At 40.7% G+C, this 22,739-nt stretch overlaps 3 protein-coding genes across 6 annotated transcripts in view; 2 read left to right on the forward strand and 1 right to left on the reverse strand.

Moving 5' to 3' along the window:
- Positions 1 to 22,739, forward strand: part of LOC139548080 (zinc finger protein ZFP2-like) — a 301,764-nt gene that overhangs the window by 208,172 nt on the left and 70,853 nt on the right. The gene's annotated exons all lie outside the window — the stretch shown is intronic.
- Positions 1,247 to 5,103, reverse strand: LOC139550113 (putative nuclease HARBI1). Its single transcript, XM_071360753.1, has 7 exons — positions 4,231 to 5,103; positions 3,967 to 4,143; positions 3,815 to 3,876; positions 3,275 to 3,732; positions 2,507 to 3,195; positions 2,114 to 2,225; positions 1,247 to 2,019 (listed from the first exon to the last, which is right to left on the reverse strand). Exons 5-7 carry the CDS (start codon positions 2,573 to 2,575, stop codon positions 1,649 to 1,651), a joined length of 552 nt encoding a protein of 183 aa, XP_071216854.1. The 5' UTR covers positions 2,576 to 3,195; positions 3,275 to 3,732; positions 3,815 to 3,876; positions 3,967 to 4,143; positions 4,231 to 5,103; the 3' UTR covers positions 1,247 to 1,648.
- LOC139548690 (zinc finger protein 180-like) lies at positions 5,099 to 21,294 on the forward strand. Of its 4 annotated transcripts, XM_071358446.1 has the most exons (11): positions 5,108 to 5,582; positions 18,398 to 18,574; positions 18,665 to 18,726; positions 18,809 to 18,895; positions 18,983 to 19,024; positions 19,093 to 19,266; positions 19,346 to 19,381; positions 19,480 to 20,034; positions 20,104 to 20,219; positions 20,316 to 20,425; positions 20,520 to 21,294. In XM_071358446.1, exons 1-7 carry the CDS (start codon positions 5,282 to 5,284, stop codon positions 19,379 to 19,381), a joined length of 879 nt encoding a protein of 292 aa, XP_071214547.1. In that variant the 5' UTR covers positions 5,108 to 5,281; the 3' UTR covers positions 19,480 to 20,034; positions 20,104 to 20,219; positions 20,316 to 20,425; positions 20,520 to 21,294. The 4 variants fall into 4 exon arrangements, with proteins under 4 accessions (XP_071214531.1, XP_071214547.1, XP_071214542.1 ...); XM_071358441.1 differs by lacking the exon at positions 20,104 to 20,219; XM_071358436.1 differs by lacking the exons at positions 19,346 to 19,381; positions 19,480 to 20,034; positions 20,104 to 20,219; positions 20,316 to 20,425; positions 20,520 to 21,294 and having other exon boundaries at positions 19,093 to 19,335.

The following is a 22,739-nucleotide window of genomic DNA, read 5'->3' on the forward strand; positions in this document are numbered from 1 at the left end:
CAACATGGCAGCAGCACAACATGGTAGCAGCACAAAGCATTGTACAAACATTATTGGCCACAGACAACTGCACAAAGAGGAAGAAGGTAGAGAACAATACATCAGGCAAAGCAGCCACAACTGACATTATATTGTCAGGATTGGAGTTAAATCCTTAACCAGGTGTTAATTTATTAAAATTGTATTAATTAAGTAGACTCATATCAAACCAACAACCCTGGCGTTGCGTGCGCCATGCTTTATCAACTGAGCTACACGGAACTATTCTACCAGTATATATTCATAATGTACATGTTCACATGTAGCTACACGTCTGCATAGACGAAAGTATTGGCTGTAAGAAGTCAGACAAAACATATTTGCTCATCTTTAAATATTTTTCTAAACTGCGTTACTCATTCCAGTCAGCTGACAGCGATATGCGTCTTCAGGTGGTGACGTCATATCTAGTGGACTACACGACACCGGAAGCTGTTTCAACAACACGGATGCTGACTCATTCAACCACCTCCGTAGCCTGGGGCCTGTTGCACAAAACTAGGATAAGGGATTAAGCCAGGATATCTTGGTGATCCTGGCTCAATTGATCCGTAATCCGGTTGCACTAAAGATGGATAGGGGGCAGGAGGATATGTTATGGTATAAATTACCATGGAGATTTATTCTGTGGAGCTAGCCTGCTCCAGACCAGGCTAAATTCCAGGATCTATTTAATCTCATCCCTAATGTCAGTCAGCAGTCACCACAAATGGAAACCAATAGTTATTTCACTGCTCACTATACATTGTTATCACATATAACTAGACCCACTGTTATTATTTAAACGTTTGTGATCATTAATTTCAATGATTTTGGATAAAAAATGATTTTTAGATGATGTTGCTATCATTAGATAATTTACAGTTTCCCATAGACTATAAGGCTATATATAAAATGATAGAATATTAGGGCCACAGAGGGGAAAAAAACACAAGTCATAATATTGTAACCAGTTGTTTTAAAGGAGGACAGTTGTTAAAATGACAGATGTGGGGCATTTCGTGAAATTGTACTTCAGTATGGTTTCATAAACAAAGACATGCTGATGTGCCAGAATATTAAGTATCACATTGTCATAAGTATCAAAACTGTAAAAACAATATGTAGCTTTTCTGCAGAAAGAACCAGCCTCATAAATTTATGACTTTATCCTTTTTCTTCAGTGTGGCCCTAGTACTCTGTCATATAAACAAATACACATTCCATATGAATATAAAAACACAATGTGTAACATTATGTTCCTTTATTGAATAAGGACAAAACAAAGCAGGTAAACCATCAGCTCCTTTCGAAACTGAAGTCACAGTGACTCTACAAGATGGAAAGCACAGAAGCCAAGCATATTATACAAAATGATACATACACATTCAAAGGTCTGTATATAACACACCCTGCATGTCTGCACACTAAAATAAATGCAGGACAAATCCATACACATCAACTGAACAGACAAATGAATGGATGCAGTAGCCTCCCTGCAGCCTTGTATTACACACAGTATACCGCACAAACATCATAAGAGGCCAAATTCGTCAAAAAACGAACCCAAAAAAACCCAAATTCCTCTGCCACCGCAGGACATATTTAACCAAAATTGAAAGCACACATACTAACTAAAATAATTCAACACATATTGGTCCCTCAGCAGCCGACCACTGTCGTCATCAGGGAAGATTGCCGGATTGTCCCAGTCCATGGCTGGTGGCACTCTGGGGGCCCTCTCCTTCCTCAGGCAGGCCACATTGTGGAGGACAGCACAAGCCACAGTAATATCACATGCCCTAACAGGGCTGACCCTTAATTTGTGAAGGCAGTGAAAGCGTGCCTTCAGGAGGCCAAAGGTCATTTCAACTCTGGCCCTGGTCCTGGCATGGGCATGGTTGTAGGCCTGCTGTGCTTCCTGGGGGTCTGTGAAAGGTGTCAGGAGAAAAGGCTGGCAGCCATACCCCCTGTCTCCCAGCAACACACCAGAGAATTCACCTGTCAACACAAAATCTCATCATTACTACCTCATAAACACAGTGATATTCTTGACACAGCCATGATGGTTATAAATAGGGGTTGTGTGGCTTACCTTGTGATAGGCACTGATAGATTTCAGAGGCCCGAAAGATTCTGGAGTCATGGACTGAGCCAGGCCATTTTGCCACAACATTGCTGATCACACAGTCAGCATTGCAGACCATCTGAAATCATAAGATGAGGAATATTACACCAATCAATGCACATCACTGGCAATGCAGAGTGTTCGTCAATGGACAATATCAAAAAGTTATGTTCACCTGAACATTAATGCTGTGAAAGGATTTCCTATTCACAAAATCGGCCTCATGGGCACCTGAGGGGGCTTTTATCCTTATGTGTGTGCAGTCCACTGCACCAATGACATTGGGGAAACCTGTCACACAAAGTAATGAGTATCCTACTATGTGTTAACAGTTGTCCTGTAATTTGTAGATCCTCTTACCTGCAATCCTATAGAACTCCTCTTTGATGTCACAGAGTCTTCTGTGGCCAGGGAAGGAGATGAAGACATCTGCTAATGCTTTGATAGCCAGACACACACTCCTTATTGTGCGGCAAATTGTGGCCTTGTTCAGCTGTTCTGCATCCCCCACTGAGTACAGGAAGGCTCCACTAGCAAAAAAGCGCAAGGCCACACAAACCATTTGCTCCACACTCAGTGCATGGCTCCGTGCAGTGCGGTGCTTAATCCTGGGACCCAGTAGTCTGCATAGATACCTGATGCCATCTGCAGAAAACCTGTATCTTTCATATAGATGGTCATCAGGGAAGGCCAGTGGGTCCAACCGGTCCCTGAAGACCCTTTCTCGCCTGAAGGCTCTCCTCAGCACAAGTGCTTCTTCATCCACCACATCTCGCACGAATGGGCATGCCATTGTCAGAGCAGAAAGGAACACACAATTTTGGGCCTTCATATAGGCTAGTGGCCACACCTGGTGCTGGGGGGGTGGGCAAAAGAGGGCGATGCCTTATAACGATGACTTGGTTGTACTGATTGCTGGGAAAATAAAAAAAACCTTAGAAAGATGCCACCGTCCTGTGTGCTCACAATAAGAGCTCATATGTCATGGCTCACTTGACTTTACGAGAATATACCTAATTTTTATTTTGAGCTGTGTCATCTTCTTGGAGCTGGGGGAGGAAAGAAAAATAATGATTAATACATTTGTGTTACAGTTAGCATACAGTGTACATTGAAGGCATATCTCACCTCCCTCTCAAGTTTTTTTATTTCAAGGTCCAGTTTCCTAATTGTCCTCTTTTTTATTTCGGACTCCAGTGCAAGATTTTCCATCTTTTTCTTCTTGTACTGAATGTCTATGTCTGCCAGTTCTATTTGGCGCCGGAGGTGGTTGCCATACAACTTTCTGATAGCTTGTGAGCTCTGTGAACACAATACAATTAGCGCAGCTGGAATTTGGCAGGATGTGGTGTCCTTTTATTAATACGCACTATGTTGCCAGGCTGGTTTTCCCACTGTATAGCATCTGGGTCCTGTAAAAGAAATTAGATTTTTTGATTTTGATGAGGACTCCTCACCATTGTAGAGTAAATAGTACTTTCACAGTCTTAACATGATACCTCATGCCTTCTGGAATCCAGAGAGATGGTCTCCTCCTCATCATCGTCTCCATCATGTGCTGTTGCTGCTGCACTGGGGCCTTCACCCTATCACATTTAATCGGATTCATATTGAAGCTAGTAGACAAGACATGCCAGGCCTACAGTATGCCTTTGATGGAGTACTCACTGGATCAGCATCGTCTGGTGCTTGTGCTGGTGGCTCTAACAGGAACACAGTGCTGCCAGACACTGCAAGGCAATAGGTAAACCAAAGTCAGACAGTCCAAATTGATTCAATATGAATGTGGTTGTATCCCATGTAGAGATGGAAGGACATACCTTGAATGAAGCGGGTGGCATCTTGGGAGGAACCTATGCTCGTCTCTTTCCCCCCAGGGATCCCCTCTAAGACGGGCCTGCCTTTATTTAGCTCCAAGGCCATGTCCTCTGCTGGGGTAAGGTCAGCCTTTGGTGACCCACCACCCGTGCCTTGTCTGTGGGTATTCTTTTTCACTGCTAAAACAGTACAGACAATGTGTGAGCAGGCACCTTCTGGGTACAATATATGCTTGTGCTTTGTTAAATATTAGTCAGGGACCATACCATTCTGCAGAATGTTCTTGTATTTGATTTTGACCTGCTGCCATGTCCGTTTTGGCCCGTTCATGTTTAATCTACACACACACACACACACACACACACACACACACACACACACACACACACACACACACACACACACACACACACACACACACACACACACACACACACACACACACACACACACACACACACACACACACACACACACACACACACACACACACATTTAATGGAGTCACACTGCAAAAAATTACTTGGTATTTTTGTCTTGTTTTCAGTAAAAATATCAAAAAATTTATCATAGCTTTATACAGTGTGATGGAGTTACTTTACACAATTTCACTCATATCTGCAGTGCATTTCAATTAAAAATTTAACCGTTTCATAATTACAGTACAACTGCATTTTTGGAGATGTGAATTAAATATTTGAATTGTAATTGTGATGTTTCAGCGGAGCGGTGAGTGTGTAATTGTGCACTACTTACGCATTCAGGCGGTCTGCAATACTTTGCCACGCTTTTTCTCTTTGCTTTATCACTGTGGCGGTGTTGCCTTTCTTCTTAATTATATCTTTTACCTCCTCGTATGCCTCCATGAGGATTTGTGCTTCCGACGGGGAAAAGTACGCGGCTCTAGTTGCCATGGTAAATCAGTTAATCTGTGATCTGTGGCGGGGTCTATTTGAGTGAGCCGTGAGCGCGCACCTATCCAGGATTGGTTTCACCTGGCTTAATGAATCCGTGTCTGCTCATCCTGGCTTGGTCTTTGTGCAACCAATTAAGCCTGGACGCACATGTTTTGGCTTCATTGAGCTCAGCTGAGTCATTTATCCCGGATGTCTTAATTCTACTTTTGTGCAACAGGCCCCTGGTAGCCAACATACAACCGAAAACATTGAAGCTCTTTGGACCATTTTTGTGTATATTGATCTCGGTGTTTTTAACACACCTATCTACTATTTAACTTAAACGTAACTTGTTTGCTCAATTTACACATTTGTTGATTATACTGAACCTAAGCTAATCGTCAATGCTAGCTAGCCCACCATGAGCTCTCCAAGCTACTCTCCTCCTGCTAAAGAAGAGGTCTGCTGGACGGAGAAAGAGGGTCTGTGGCTGAACGTTGTCGTGAAAGAAGAGGGGGAAGAGGAGGATGTTTCCGTAAAAGGAGAGGAAGAAGCTTTCAGAATGAAAGAGGAGGAAGAGGAGGCTATCAGTATCACGTTTAAAGAAGAGGAAGAACCTTTTGGAGTGGAAGAGGAGGCTATCTCAATAAAAGAGGAGGAGGAAGACGTTTGGAGAGATGAAGAGGGAGAGGAAGAGGAGACTGAAGATCTGATTAACACCAGTGAGTACTGTCTTAAAAACACAGCCAGAAACTCTGCAGTTGTTGAACTAATGTGTGGTTTTAAAGCCAAAGGGGCATTGCACTGAAATGTGCTCCTCACCAGAACCCCAAATATAAGCTCGTAAAGCTCCGTTGTGTGTAAACAATGCAAATGTAAACAAACACTGTATTTGACTCAAAACGTATTTAAAACGATCATTTTGATCTCATGGTCGGTCCATGCATCCACAGCTCTGTCTATGAATTAGAGTTGTTCCATTCCTTCAAACCCTCCGCTACTCTCCCCTATCTGTTCATTAGGACAGTTGAGACTGAATTAGTTGTTCCATTCCTTCAAGCCCTCAGCTACTCTCCCCTATCTGTTCATTAGGACAGTGGAGACTGAATTAGAGTTGTTCCATTCCTTCAAGCCCTCAGCTACTCTCCCCTATCTGTTCATTAGGACAGTGGAGACTGAATTAGAGTTGTTCCATTCCTTCAAGCCCTCCCCTACTCTCCCCTATCTGTTCATTAGGACAGTGGAGACTGAATTAGAGTTGTTCCATTCCTTCAAGCTACTCTCCCCTATCTGTTCATTAGGACAGTGGAGACTGAATTAGTTGTTCCATTCCTTCAAGCCCTCCCCTACTCTCCCCTATCTGTTCATTAGGACAGTGGAGACTGAATTAGTTGTTCCATTCCTTCATGCCCTCAGCTACTCTCCCCTATCTGTTCATTAGGACAGTGGAGACTGAATTAGAGTTGTTCCATTCCTTCAAGCTACTCTCCCCTATCTGTTCATGAGGACAGTGGAGATATACAACGTTTAAGTACCAAATCAAGTGTTATTGGTCACATACACATGGTTAGCAGACGTTAATGAAATGACATTTTATTTCTTCAGCCTCATGAGGTTGAAGAGACGCTGTTGCACCTTCTTCACTACACTGTCTGACCATTTCAGTTAGTCTGTGATGTGTACGCCGAGGAACTGAAAAGTTTCCGCCTTCTCCTCTACCCTCGGCTACACTCCCCTATCTGTTTATTAGGACACTGAAGCGTTTAATGACCAATAACAGGGGAGGTTCACATTTTTTAGAGGTATGAGGGGTATGGCTCTACCTTTCTCACTCATTATTATTTATGATCCATTCATGATTATCCCTAATCGTGTTAGCATCCACATTAATATACAAGTGTTCAGAAACATATTCTATTCTTGTGTGACTCGTATGACACGATACATTATTTACCGTTAATTTCTGTTGGGTACAACATCATCTGAAACACAACCAAAACAAACTGCAAATGCATCCAACATGTTTGTAGAGTCACAAGCTCGATGTAGTTATTATGTTATAGGAATGTGAGACCAAATACTAAACTTATGACTACTTCAATACACACATAAGTGAATTTTGGCCAAATACTTATGACGCATTCAAATGTGAGAGACTAGATACATGAAGTCATTTTATTTCTAAATGGTAGAACAGATACCCTGAAAATACCCTCAAATAAAAGGTGACGTTCTGTGCTGTCTCATATGAAGCATTTGATCTCATATCTAAAATTCTGGAGTATAGAGTCACATTAAACTGTTATCTTCCCTGTCTGAATAAATACGTAGGGGAGTATATATCGTTTATTTAAGCAATTAGGCCCGTATACCACAGGTATGTCAAAACATTTATTTTTACTGCTCTAATTACCTTTGTAACCTGTTTATAATAGCAATAAGGCACCCCGGGGGTTTGTGGTATATGGCCAATATACCACGGCTAAGGGCTGTTCTTAGGCACAGTCGAACTCCCATATTACCTGACCTCTCTACTAACCTGTAAGAGTAGGAGTTACCCTACCCAATCACAGGGGTGGATAACTGTAAATTCCAACTGCTGCTACAGACGTAGGAAAAACAGCTGAGGCATTCCATGTCATTTCAGCAACTGATCTCTGAGGAAATGAAGCTAATTGATTAGCCCTTTTGATTTATAAGGATTCACATAATATTCTATAAATATAGTGTCCAACATCCAATTAGGACCAAACTTCTTCCTACCTTTTGAGTAGACATTAGGAATCCAACAACCAGTATATATTTTTTAATAGACAGCTACTATCTATCTACTTAAATTTGGAATAAAAAGGTCCCACGGTTGCGTCAAGTGTTTTTTGGAGAGACAGAAAGGAGAGGGGGACCCTTGTCCTCCATTACTACTGTACTGCTAATATTCACAAGATAACCTTTTGAGTTTTTACATTAAAAAATAAATATCTATATATTTCAGACAATGACGGCCTAGGAACATTCATAGAGGAGGAAGGACCGGTGTGTTCCTTTATGGAAAAGAACTCATGTCAAACACCATCCCTGGTCTCCTTAGTCTGTGCTCCACTACCATCCCTGGTCTCCTTAGTCTGTGCTCCACTACCATCCCTGGTCTCCTTAGTCTGTGCTCCACTACCATCCCTGGTCTCCTTAGTCTGTGCTCCACTACCATCCCTGGTCTCCTTAGTCTGTGCTCCACTACCATCCCTGGTCTCCTTAGTCTGTGCTCCACTACCATCCCTGGTCTCCTTAGTCTGTGCTCCACTACCATCCCTGGTCTCCTTAGTCTGTGCTCCACTACCATCCCTGGTCTCCTTAGTCTGTGCTCCACTACCATCCCTGCTCTCCTTAGTCTGTGCTCCACTACCATCCCTGGTCTCCTTAGTCTGTGCTCCACTACCATCCCTGGTCTCCTTAGTCTGTGCTCCACTACCATCCCTGGTCTCCTTAGTCTGTGCTCCACTACCATCCCTGGTCTCCTTAGTCTGTGCTCCACTACCATCCCTGGTCTCCTTAGTCTGTGGCCCTACCATCCCTGGTCTCCTTAGTCTGTGTGTTTTATTCTAAAATGTATCACAATACCCCATTATGCCAAAGCAAAAACAGGTTTAGATTTTTTGCAAATATATTGAAACTATTCCCCAGGATAACTAGTCTCAGAGTAATGTAAGATCCCAGGATAACTAGTCTTAGAACTAAAATGTGTCGCCTGGATGTCAGACCCCCAACTCTCCAAACGGAATAAATAATCAAATGTGTATCCTGGATGTCAGACCCCCAACCCTCCAAACTGTAAATAAATAATCAAATGTGTCTCCTTGGCAACATTAGAACCTCGGTACGTTTACTGTGTATTGGGTCGAGACAAAGGAATGATGTAAACAAATAATCCAAAATATTTTTGTCAATGAGACAGTATATTAACAAAGGAATGACCGAACCCCCTTTGGTGACTGAATGCTTGTAAGAAACTAGATGATCAAAACATTAGATCACATCAAATAAGCCTGAGTGGTTTCACCTCCTCCCAGACTATACTGGATACTACAGTTATAACTATACATAGCTATACAGGATACTACAGTTATACAGGATACTACAGTTATAACTATACATAGTTATACAGGATACTACAGTTATAACTATACATAGGTATACAGGATACTACAGTTATACAGGATACTACAGTTATACAGGATACTACAGTTATAACTATACATAGTTATACAGGATACTACAGTTATACAGGATACTACAGTTATACAGGATACTACAGTTATAGAGAATACTACAGTTATAGAGGATACTACAGTTATACAGGATACTACCGTTATACAGGATACTACAGTTATACAGGATACTACAGTTATACAGGATACTACAGTTATAACTATACATGGTTATACAGGATACTACAGTTATACAGGATACTACAGTTATAACTATACACAGTTATACAGGATACTACAGTTATACAGGATACTACAGTTATAACTATACACAGTTATACAGGATACTACAGTTATACTGGATACTACAGTTATACTGGATACTACAGCTATACAGGTTACTACAGTTATACAGAATACTACAGTTTTAACTATACATAGTTATACAGGATACTACAGTTATACAGGATACTACAGTTATACAGGATACTACAGTTATAACTATACATAGTTATACAGGATACTACAGTTATACAGGATACTACAGTTATAACTATACATAGGTATACAGGATACTACAGTTATAACTATACATAGTTATACTGGATACTACAGTTATACAGGATACTACAGTTATACAGGATACTACAGTTATAACTATACATAGTTATACAGGATACTACAGTTATACAGGATACTACAGTTATAGAGGATACTACAGTTATACAGGATACTACAGTTATACAGGATACTACAGTTATACAGGATACTACAGTTATAACTATACACAGTTATACAGGATACTACAGTTATACAGGATACTACAGTTATACAGGATACTACAGTTATACTGGATACTACAGTTATAACTATACATAGTTATTCCAAAGGTGGGCTACTTACTATCCACTGTTTGCAAGCCACCGTTGCTGATCTATTTTATTTATTTATTTCACCTTTATTTAACCAGGTAGGCAAGTTGAGAACAAGTTCTCATTTACAATTGCGACCTGGCCAAGATAAAGCAAAGCAGTTCGACACATACAAAAACACAGAGTTACACATGGAGTGTAACAAACATACAGTCAATAATACAGTAGAAAAATAAGTCTATATACAATGTGAGCAAATGAGGTAAATGCAAAAAAAGGCCATGGTGGCAAAGTAAATACAATATAGCAAGTAAAACACTGGAATGGTAGATTTGCAGTGGAAGAATGTGCAAAGTAGAAATACTGGGGTGCAAAGGAGCAAAATAAATAAATAAATACAGTAGGGGAAGAGGTAGTTGTTTGGGCTAAATTATAGATGGGCTATGTACAGGTGCAGTAATCTGTGAGCTCCTCTGACAGCTGGCGCTTAAAGCTAGTGGGGGAGATAAGTGTTTCCAGTTTCAGAGATTTTTGTAGTTCGTTCCAGTCATTGGCAGCAGAGAAGTATGCTCCAGGAAGTATATCTCACTGGTCATCCCCAAAGCCAACACCTACTTTGGCCGCCTTTCCTTCCAGTTCTCTGCTGCCAATGACTGGAACGAATTGCAAAAATCGCTGAAGTTGGAGACTTATATCTCCCTCACTAGCTTTAAGAATCAACTATCTGAGCAGCTTACCGATCGCTGCAGCTGTACACAGCCCATCTGTAAGTAGCCCATCCAATGCTGACCTCATCCCCATGTTTTTATTTACTTTTTTTGCTCACACCAGTATTTATATATTATATATGTTATATATGTTACAGTCACATATATTCTACTTGCACATCATCATCTGCACATCTATCACTCCAGTGTTCATTTGCTAAATTGTAATTACTTTGCTACTACGGCCTATTTATTGCCTTATTGCCTTTATTGCCTCTGTACTCCATTTGCACACACTGTATATAGATGTTTCTATTGTGTTATTGTACTTTTGTTTATCCCAACTCTGTTGTTTTTGTGGCACTGCTGTGCTTTATCTTGGCCAGGTTGCATTTGTCAATGAGAGCTTGTTCTCAGCTGGTTAAATAAAGGTGAGAATGAAAATGTATGAATTGTTCATGACGTCCTCCAGTGATTAAAAAAATAAAAATAAACGTTTCCTGTTGAAAGTGATATATAAATACAGTAAAGTATAAACACACTAAAGGGAAACAAATAAATGTTTTGAGCAAAATAGTGTTTTTTTAGACAACTGCAAACTAGAAGGAGTGAGTGATGTCATAGTAAGGCCTTCAAGGAGTTGGCTTGATGGGAAGTCGTGATGTCATCCAATAGGAGACTGATCTTCATGTGAATATTCATTATTCTTTTTTAAATCCTTCCTGTTCTGTCAAGTTGGTTGTTGATCATTGCTAGAAAGCCATTTTCAAGTCTTTCCATAGACTTTCAAGATGATTTAAGTCCAAACTGTAACTAGGCCACTCAGGAACATTCAATGTCATCTTGGTTTGCTCCTCCGGTGTAGATTTGGCCTTGTGGTTTAGGTTATTGTCCTGTTAGGACAGTTTTTTGTATTCAGATCTCTGAAATGCACTCTACCTACGTAACATTTAGTTTCCTTATATTACGCTGGGAAAACAGTTTTCATGGGCACAGAAATTCTAAATAATTTCAGAGTTTGCTAAATCCAATGGTTCTAACCGAAAGTCCCCTTAACTTTATTGACAACACCCAAATGGATACTGTCATTAATGTGGTTCTTCAATAATTACACATAATTCTTAATACTGTAGCTGTTTAGTTAGTCACATGTTCATCGATCATCAGCTGATCCAGGAAATCATTTTCAGAATGACAGTCACATGACAAACATCACCACATGCAACAACAACCAAAGTGCTTCTTCATTCATTACTCTGGTAAAGACAGTTATGCCGTGCTCCACATTGGATCCAACATCCCTAACAAATTGATGCTTATAATTTTATTGTCTGATTGATTTACAGTAGGTTCTCGTTAGTCTGTTTGGACACAGAGATACTTAGCTCATAATGTGTAGAGAACTGTTCCTTGATGGATAGGCTATTGTACAACACACAGAGCTATTTTCCTTTTATTTGTTGTTAGGTGAAGTTATGGGTCCTACAGTAGGTCTATGTTATTGTTAGGTGAAGTTATGGGTCCTACAGTAGGTCTATGTTAGGTGAAGTTATGGGTCCTACAGTAGGTCTATGTTAGGTGAAGTTATGGGTTCTACAGTAGGTCTATGTTAGGTGAAGTTATGGGTCCTACAGTAGGTCTATGTTGTTGTTAGGTGAAGTTATGGGTCCTACAGTAGGTCTATGTTTGGTGAAGTTATGGGTCCTACAGTAGGTCTATGTTGTTGTTGTTAGGTGAAGTTATGGGTTCTACAGTAGGTCTATGTTGTTGTTAGGTGAAGTTATGGGTTCTACAGTAGGTCTATGTTAGGTGAAGTTATGGGTCCTACAGTAGGTCTATGTTGTTGTTAGGTGAAGTTATGGGTCCTACAGTAGGTCTATGTTTGGTGAAGTTATGGGTCCTACAGTAGGTCTGTGTTATTGTTAGGTAATGTTTTGGGTCCTACAGTAGGTCTATGTTTGGTGAAGTTATGGGTCCTACATTAGGTCTATGTTATTGTTAGGTAATGTTATGGGTCCTACAGTAGGTCTATGTTGTTGTTATGGGTCCTAGAGTACACTATGTATGTCATGCAATAACAACCAAAGTGCTTCTTCGTTCATTACAGGTATATTTGTTGTTAGGTGAAGTTATGGGCCAATTTGGCAAACAGTGTACAAACCCTCATTGTCAGGTTGATGGAAAAGCTAGACAAAGAGCATTTTACTGGTTGAAGTGTTTTTTAAATACAAAGCGGTTGATTTGCGATGATGACATAAACATTATATTAAGCAGGACATTCAAACGAGCCTTACAATTATAATCCAAAGTAGTGTGAAATGTACTCATAAGCAACCTGGAAATGGAGGTTACTCCCATGAGTTTTCCCCCATTCACATTCAGAATACATTGTGAAAAACTAAAATCTTTGCTCACCATTTTTGCTCCAGGCAGATATACTACATCCATAACTAGTGGTTTCCTCATTACCAGATATACTACATCCATAACTAGTGGTTTCCTCATTACCAGATACACTACATCCATAACTAGTGGTTTCCTCATTACTAGATATACTACATCCATAACTAGTGGTTTCCTCATTACCAGATATACTACATCCATAACTAGTGGTTTCCTCATTACCAGATATACTACATCCATAACTAGTGGTTTCCTCATTACCAGATATACTACATCCATAACTAGTGGTTTCCTCATTACCAGATATACTACATCCATAACTAGTGGTTTCCTCATTAGCAGATATACTACATCCATAACTAGTGGTTTCCTCATTACCAGATATACTACATCCATAACTAGTGGTTTCCTCATTACCAGATATACTACATCCATAACTAGTGGTTTCCTCATTACCAGATATACTACATCCATAACTAGTGGTTTCCTCATTACCAGATATACTACATCCATAACTAGTGGTTTCCTCATTACCAGATATACTACATCCATAACTAGTGGTTTCCTCATTACCAGATATACTACATCCATAACTAGTGGTTTCCTCATTACCAGATATACTACATCCATAACTAGTGGTGTCCTCATTACCAGATATACTACATCCATAACTAGTGGTTTCCTCATTACCAGATATACTACATCCATAACTAGTGGTTTCCTCATTACCAGATATACTACATCCATAACTAGCGGTTTCCTCATTAGCAGGGAGGAGTTTCTACAACCAAATTGCATTTGCATCGCCCTCGTGCCGCAATTGTATTAAACACAGAAAGGGGCCTATATTGGAGACCAAAAGTCGTCTGGCACACTGCTTAGAGTTTCAACAACATGAATAACTTATTTCAAGTCTACAATCTTAGATGTTACTACTAATGTGAAAACAAGACAAAATATGACTGTTCTTGCTCATTTTAAGACAAATGTCAAATAATCATTACATTCATTACAGACGTCAATTGTTGTACAACTTCATGGTTACGCTGTTGGCATCACTTTTTACAGTGGATTTCCGCTGTTGTGGGCCTTTAACCATATGTCTGACTTTGTTGTTCACACAGGAGAGAGACGGGACTACCGTGGGTCCTCTGGGGAGCCTCAACAACCTCATGATGCTGACAAGGCAGAGAATAGTCTCTCCACATCAGAACACCTCAAGAAACACCAGCAGAGATCCACAGGGAAGAAACCTCACTGCTCTGACGGTGGGAAGAGATTCACCTCCTCAGCAGGCATTAAAATTCATCAGAGAATCCACACAGTAGAGAAACCTTATAGCTGTACTCAATGTGGGAAGAGTTTTACTCATTCAACCAGCCTGATATCACACCAGAGAACACACACAGGAGAGAAATCTTATATCTGTAGCTGTGGTATATGTGGGAAGAGTTTTACACGGCCAAGCACCCTGATATCACACCAGAGAACACACACAGGAGAGAAACGAGAGAAACCGTATAGCTGTGATGAATGTGGGAAGAGTTTTTATACATCTAGCCATCTTATTGTACACCAAAGAACACACACAGGAGAGAAACCGTATAGTTGTTCTCAGTGTGGGAAGAGTTTTTTTACATCTAGCAATCTGAAGAGGCACCAGAGAACACACACAGGAGAGAAACCTTTTAGCTGTACTCAATGTGGGAAGAGTTTTACTCAGCTAAGCAACCTGATATCACACCAGAGAACACACACAATAGATAAACCATATAGCTGTCATGAATGTGAGATGAGTTTTATTAGCCTAAGCAGCCTGATGTCACACCAGAGAACACACACAGGAGAGAAACTCTATAGCTGTACTCAATGTGGGAAGAGTTTTAATACATCCAGCATTCTGACTAGACACCAGAGAACACACACAGGAGAGAAACCGTTTAGCTGTGATCAATGTGGGAAGAGTTTTGCTACATCTGGCCAGCTGACTTCACACCAGATAACACACACAGTAGAGAAACGTTATAGCTGTGATCAATGTGGGAAGAGTTTTGTTCAATCTGGCAATCTAAAAGTACACCAGAGAATACACACAGGAGAGAAATCGTATAGCTGTAATCAATGTGACAAGAGATACTCTAATAAAAGGTGTCTGATCAAACATCAGAAAATACATGAAGGAGTTGTTTCATGATATCAATGAAATAATGTCACAATGTAGAATGTTTTAACATTGTAGTAGGAGTATTTTAATGATGTCACAATGTAGAATGTTTTAACATTGTAGTAGGATTATTTTAATGATGTCACAATGTAGAACCCTAAACGTTTGTCCCCTGTTCTATTGATTTCAACATGATATGGATATTAGCCTCAGGGGGAAAATCCAGGCTCTTAATTGGAAGAGTACTATTTATGTGATTTAACAAAAAGTGACTAACACAAAAAGAGCTGTGTTACACTTACCACGTTGGTGACCCACTTGAATCAAAATGCAACACCTCAAAATGTAGCGAGCTGTTTTCTACAAATTGTCCTCTAACCAGGGATGTACACATTACTCCCAGATTCCGTGGTGTGGTTTTTGAGCTGTTAGTTTTAACAGGACGTGCAACCTCATCTCCCTCCTCTCGGCACAATTGATTTCAACATGATATCGATGAATGATGACAAATAAGTGTTGCGTTCCTTTCTTTAGCGACCCCTACATTTAAATGCATCACTCCAAAATGTAGCTGACTGTCTTCTGCAGGTTGTCCTCTAACCAGTGAGGTAAAAGATATCTCCCATTTCCATGTGTTTTTTAGATGTTAGTTTCAACAGCACGAACAACCTGATCTCCCCCCTAATCGATATCAGTGATTTATTGCTACTTGTCAAAACAACAGGGTTTTTGGTGCTTGTGTCCATGGTGACGACAACTTGGTTTCTGATTGTCTCAAGGTTGGGCAGTCAAAAAGATTTGTGTTTTGTGTTTAGCCAGTGCGTTCCATGGATCACAAATTATTTTGAATTTCCGTATTAGAGATAAGTTATGTTTGGGCTCGTTCCAAGGGGACGAGAGTTCCTAGAAGCTAGTGAGTTTTAGGAAGAGAAAAATACACTTTATTTTTAATGTTTTTATAGGTGAAGGTGAAGCATTGTAGTTGATTATAATGTGAAATGGAAGTTGTTTTCAAGGGGACGTAGGATGTATCTGATGTATCTTTTACAGCAGACAGTATCTGCTGTAAAAACAGTACACTTTGTGTAGAGACCAGGGTCTGGCCCTGGGGTCATCTCTCCCTGGTACCATATAGAACAGAAACATTAACTCATGCTCTGGAATGCGGTCTCTTCAGGTTTTATCACCCAAAAGACATTGTAAATCTCCTGTCAGTGTTATCGTTCCAAGGGGAGGAGAGTCCTAGAAGCTAGTGGGGGAAAAATACACTTTTTCTTGTTTTTAATTGTTGATAGCCAGTAGACACCATGTTTATATTGGTGAAGAATTGTAGTTGATTATATTGTGAAATGGAAGTTGTTTTCTGTTGGTGGTGCACATTCTTTTAAGGTGTTAGTCTTTGGTTTTTCCATTTATGTTTTGAGGTTGGACTTTAGCGCGTATAGCTCGTTAGCACGTAGGACGCACTGATTGGTGTCACCTCGTTAGTCAGTATGTGTTACACCTGTGCTGGCTTGTCCATCTCGTTTGTGGGAAGGTGTTTCACCTGAGCTGGTCCAGGTTATATTTAAGAGTGTCTGGCCCAGTGGTCCAGTTGTCTTGATAGATGTGGAGAGTCAACACCTTTAGTTGCGCTACCTTTTTGGTTTGCTTCCTGTCTTAAAGTTTGTTGTGGGTTTTTCTTTTGTTTGCCTCTTCTTGGGCAGATTTAGTGGGTGTCATAGTGGGTGTCTTTTAGGTCCCAGTTGTTACCAGTCAATTTTCAATCGATGCCCCCGTAGTGTCTTTCAGAGCCCCTCCTAAAAAACAAGTTATGTTTTGGGTTGGATGTAGCATCATATTGTTAATATTTGAATCAATGGCATTTCCTTTGCAATGCTCATTAGTCTTTCAGTTGTTCTTTGTTTTTTTATCCTCAATATTTCTGTTTATTTTCATTGTTTTTTCCTGTGAAGCCATTGTGTTGCATCCATGTCTGAAATGTGCTGCATCAATAAAGCTTGATTTGACTTCAACAAATGAACCCAATGACTGACCAATCAACAGACTCTTGGTCCCTCTTAGTATTTGTTAATGAATAGAATACAGTATATACATATGAGATGAGTAATACATAGACTAAGATACAGTAGAATAGGATAGCATACAGTATATACATATGAGATGAGTAATGCCAGATATGTAAACATGCAGGAGATCCACGAAGGAAAGACAGTGATGGTGGTCAGTGACGTTGTTGCAAATGGTGGGGAACAACCAATCACGACGAGGGATCGCCAGCTGTGAACGCTTTAGCATTGTCACGTTCCTGACCTGGGGCCTGTTGCACAAAAGTAGAATTAAGACATCCGGGATAAATGACTCAGCTGAGCTCAATGAAGCCAAAACATGTGCGTCCAGGCTTAATTGGTTGCACAAAGACCAAGCCAGGATGAGCAGACACGGATTCATTAAGCCAGGTGAAACCAATCCTGGATAGGTGCGCGCTCACGGCTCACTCAAATAGACCCCGCCACAGATCACAGATTAACTGATTTACCATGGCAACTAGAGCCGCGTACTTTTCCCCGTCGGAAGCACAAATCCTCATGGAGGCATACGAGGAGGTAAAAGATATAATTAAGAAGAAAGGCAACACCGCCACAGTGATAAAGCAAAGAGAAAAAGCGTGGCAAAGTATTGCAGACCGCCTGAATGCGTAAGTAGTGCACAATTACACACTCACCGCTCCGCTGAAACATCACAATTACAATTCAAATATTTAATTCACATCTCCAAAAATGCAGTTGTACTGTAATTATGAAACGGTTAAATTTTTAATTGAAATGCACTGCAGATATGAGTGAAATTGTGTAAAGTAACTCCATCACACTGTATAAAGCTATGATAATTTTTTTGATATTTTTACTGAAAACAAGACAAAAATACCAAGTAATTTTTTGCAGTGTGACTCCATTAAATGTGTGTGTGTGTGTGTGTGTGTGTGTGTGTGTGTGTGTGTGTGTGTGTGTGTGTGTGTGTGTGTGTGTAGATTAAACATGAACGGGCCAAAACGGACATGGCAGCAGGTCAAAATCAAATACAAGAACATTCTGCAGAATGGTATGGTCCCTGACTAATATTTAACAAAGCACAAGCATATATTGTACCCAGAAGGTGCCTGCTCACACATTGTCTGTAATGTTTTAGCAGTGAAAAAGAATACCCACAGACAAGGCACGGGTGGTGGGTCACCAAAGGCTGACCTTACCCCAGCAGAGGACATGGCCTTGGAGCTAAATAAAGGCAGGCCCGTCTTAGAGGGGATCCCTGGGGGGAAAGAGACGAGCATAGGTTCCTCCCAAGATGCCACCCGCTTCATTCAAGGTATGTCCTTCCATCTCTACATGGGATACAACCACATTCATATTGAATCAATTTGGACTGTCTGACTTTGGTTTACCTATTGCCTTGCAGTGTCTGGCAGCACTGTGTTCCTGTTAGAGCCACCAGCACAAGCACCAGACGATGCTGATCCAGTGAGTACTCCATCAAAGGCATACTGTAGGCCTGGCATGTCTTGTCTACTAGCTTCAATATGAATCCGATTAAATGTGATAGGGTGAAGGCCCCAGTGCAGCAGCAACAGCACATGATGGAGACGATGATGAGGAGGAGACCATCTCTCTGGATTCCAGAAGGCATGAGGTATCATGTTAAGACTGTGAAAGTACTATTTACTCTACAATGGTGAGGAGTCCTCATCAAAATCAAAAAATCTAATTTCTTTTACAGGACCCAGATGCTATACAGTGGGAAAACCAGCCTGGCAACATAGTGCGTATTAATAAAAGGACACCACATCCTGCCAAATTCCAGCTGCGCTAATTGTATTGTGTTCACAGAGCTCACAAGCTATCAGAAAGTTGTATGGCAACCACCTCCGGCGCCAAATACAACTGGCAGACATAGACATTCAGTACAAGAAGAAAAAGATGGAAAATCTTGCACTGGAGTCCGAAATAAAAAAGAGGACAATTAGGAAACTGGACCTTGAAATAAAAAAACTTGAGAGGGAGGTGAGATATGCCTTCAATGTACACTGTATGCTAACTGTAACACAAATGTATTAATCATTATTTTTCTTTCCTCCCCCAGCTCCAAGAAGATGACACAGCTCAAAATAAAAATTAGGTATATTCTCGTAAAGTCAAGTGAGCCATGACATATGAGCTCTTATTGTGAGCACACAGGACGGTGGCATCTTTCTAAGTTTTTTTTTATTTTCCCAGCAATCAGTACAACCAAGTCATCGTTATAAGGCATCGCCCTCTTTTGCCCACCCCCCCAGCACCAGGTGTGGCCACTAGCCTATATGAAGGCCCAAAATTGTGTGTTCCTTTCTGCTCTGACAATGGCATGCCCATTCGTGCGAGATGTGGTGGATGAAGAAGCACTTGTGCTGAGGAGAGCCTTCAGGCGAGAAAGGGTCTTCAGGGACCGGTTGGACCCACTGGCCTTCCCTGATGACCATCTATATGAAAGATACAGGTTTTCTGCAGATGGCATCAGGTATCTATGCAGACTACTGGGTCCCAGGATTAAGCACCGCACTGCACGGAGCCATGCACTGAGTGTGGAGCAAATGGTTTGTGTGGCCTTGCGCTTTTTTGCTAGTGGAGCCTTCCTGTACTCAGTGGGGGATGCAGAACAGCTGAACAAGGCCACAATTTGCCGCACAATAAGGAGTGTGTGTCTGGCTATCAAAGCATTAGCAGATGTCTTCATCTCCTTCCCTGGCCACAGAAGACTCTGTGACATCAAAGAGGAGTTCTATAGGATTGCAGGTAAGAGGATCTACAAATTACAGGACAACTGTTAACACATAGTAGGATACTCATTACTTTGTGTGACAGGTTTCCCCAATGTCATTGGTGCAGTGGACTGCACACACATAAGGATAAAAGCCCCCTCAGGTGCCCATGAGGCCGATTTTGTGAATAGGAAATCCTTTCACAGCATTAATGTTCAGGTGAACATAACTTTTTGATATTGTCCATTGACGAACACTCTGCATTGCCAGTGATGTGCATTGATTGGTGTAATATTCCTCATCTTATGATTTCAGATGGTCTGCAATGCTGACTGTGATCAGCAATGTTGTGGCAAAATGGCCTGGCTCAGTCCATGACTCCAGAATCTTTCGGGCCTCTGAAATCTATCAGTGCCTATCACAAGGTAAGCCACACAACCCCTATTTATAACCATCATGGCTGTGTCAAGAATATCACTGTGTTTATGAGGTAGTAATGATGAGATTTTGTGTTGACAGGTGAATTCTCTGGTGTGTTGCTGGGAGACAGGGGGTATGGCTGCCAGCCTTTTCTCCTGACACCTTTCACAGACCCCCAGGAAGCACAGCAGGCCTACAACCATGCCCATGCCAGGACCAGGGCCAGAGTTGAAATGACCTTTGGCCTCCTGAAGGCACGCTTTCACTGCCTTCACAAATTAAGGGTCAGCCCTGTTAGGGCATGTGATATTACTGTGGCTTGTGCTGTCCTCCACAATGTGGCCTGCCTGAGGAAGGAGAGGGCCCCCAGAGTGCCACCAGCCATGGACTGGGACAATCCGGCAATCTTCCCTGATGACGACAGTGGTCGGCTGCTGAGGGACCAATATGTGTTGAATTATTTTAGTTAGTATGTGTGCTTTCAATTTTGGTTAAATATGTCCTGCGGTGGCAGAGGAATTTGGGGTTTTTTGGGTTCGTTTTTTGACGAATTTGGCCTCTTATGATGTTTGTGCGGTATACTGTGTGTAATACAAGGCTGCAGGGAGGCTACTGCATCCATTAATTTGTCTGTTCAGTTGATGTGTATGGATTTGTCCTGCATTTATTTTAGTGTGCAGACATGCAGGGTGTGTTATATACAGACCTTTGAATGTGTATGTATCATTTTGTATAATATGCTTGGATTCTGTGCTTTCCATCTTGTAGAGTCACTGTGACTTCAGTTTCGAAAGGAGCTGATGGTTTACCTGCTTTGTTTTGTCCTTATTCAATAAAGGAACATAATGTTACACATTGTGTTTTTATATTCATATGGAATGTGTATTTGTTTATATGACAGAGTACTAGGGCCACACTGAAGAAAAAGGATAAAGTCATAAATTTATGAGGCTGGTTCTTTCTGCAGAAAAGCTACATATTGTTTTTACAGTTTTGATACTTATGACAATGTGATACTTAATATTCTGGCACATCAGCATGTCTTTGTTTATGAAACCATACTGAAGTACAATTTCACGAAATGCCCCACATCTGTCATTTTAACAACTGTCCTCCTTTAAAACAACTGGTTACAATATTATGACTTGTGTTTTTTTCCCCTCTGTGGCCCTAATATTCTATCATTTTATATATAGCCTTATAGTCTATGGGAAACTGTAAATTATCTAATGATAGCAACATCATCTAAAAATCATTTTTTATCCAAAATCATTGAAATTAATGATCACAAACGTTTAAATAATAACAGTGGGTCTAGTTATATGTGATAACAATGTATAGTGAGCAGTGAAATAACTATTGGTTTCCATTTGTGGTGACTGCTGACTGACATTAGGGATGAGATTAAATAGATCCTGGAATTTAGCCTGGTCTGGAGCAGGCTAGCTCCACAGAATAAATCTCCATGGTAATTTATACCATAACATATCCTCCTGCCCCCTATCCATCTTTAGTGCAACCGGATTACGGATCAATTGAGCCAGGATCACCAAGATATCCTGGCTTAATCCCTTATCCTAGTTTTGTGCAACAGGCCCCTGGATGTCAGACCCCCAACCCTCCAAACTGTAAATAAATAATCAAATGTGTATCCTGGATGTCAGACCCCCAACCCTCCAAACTAAATAAATAATAAAATGTCAGACCCCCAACCTTCCAAACTGTAAATAAATAATAAAATGTGTATCCTGAATGTCAGACTCCCAACCCTCCAAACTGTAAATAAATAATAAAATGTGTCTCCTTGGCAACATTAGAACCTCAGCACATTTACTGTATATGTCGAGACAAAGGAATGATGTAAACAAATAATCAAAAATATTTTTGTCAATGAGACAGTATATAAACAAAGGAATGACCGAACCCCCGTTGGTGACTGAATGCTTGTAAGGAAAACTAGATGATCAAAACATTAGATCACATCAAATAAGCCTGAGTGGTTTCACCTCCTCCCAGACTATACTGGATGCTACAGTTATAACTACACATAGTTATACAGGATACTACAGTTATACAGGATACTACAGTTATAACTGTACATAGTTATTCCAAAGGTGGGCTACTTACTATCCACTGTTTGCAAGCCACCGTTGCTGATCTATTTTATTTATTTATTTCACCTTTATTTAACCAGGTAGGCAAGTTGAGAACAAGTTCTCATTTACAACTGCGACCTGGCCAAGATAAAGCAAAGCAGTTCGACACATACAACACACAGAGTTACACATGGAGTGTAACAAACATACAGTCAATAATACA

This window comes from Salvelinus alpinus, chromosome 2 (assembly GCF_045679555.1).
Source record: "Salvelinus alpinus chromosome 2, SLU_Salpinus.1, whole genome shotgun sequence".
In the NCBI taxonomy this organism is placed as follows: Eukaryota; Metazoa; Chordata; class Actinopteri; order Salmoniformes; family Salmonidae; genus Salvelinus; species Salvelinus alpinus.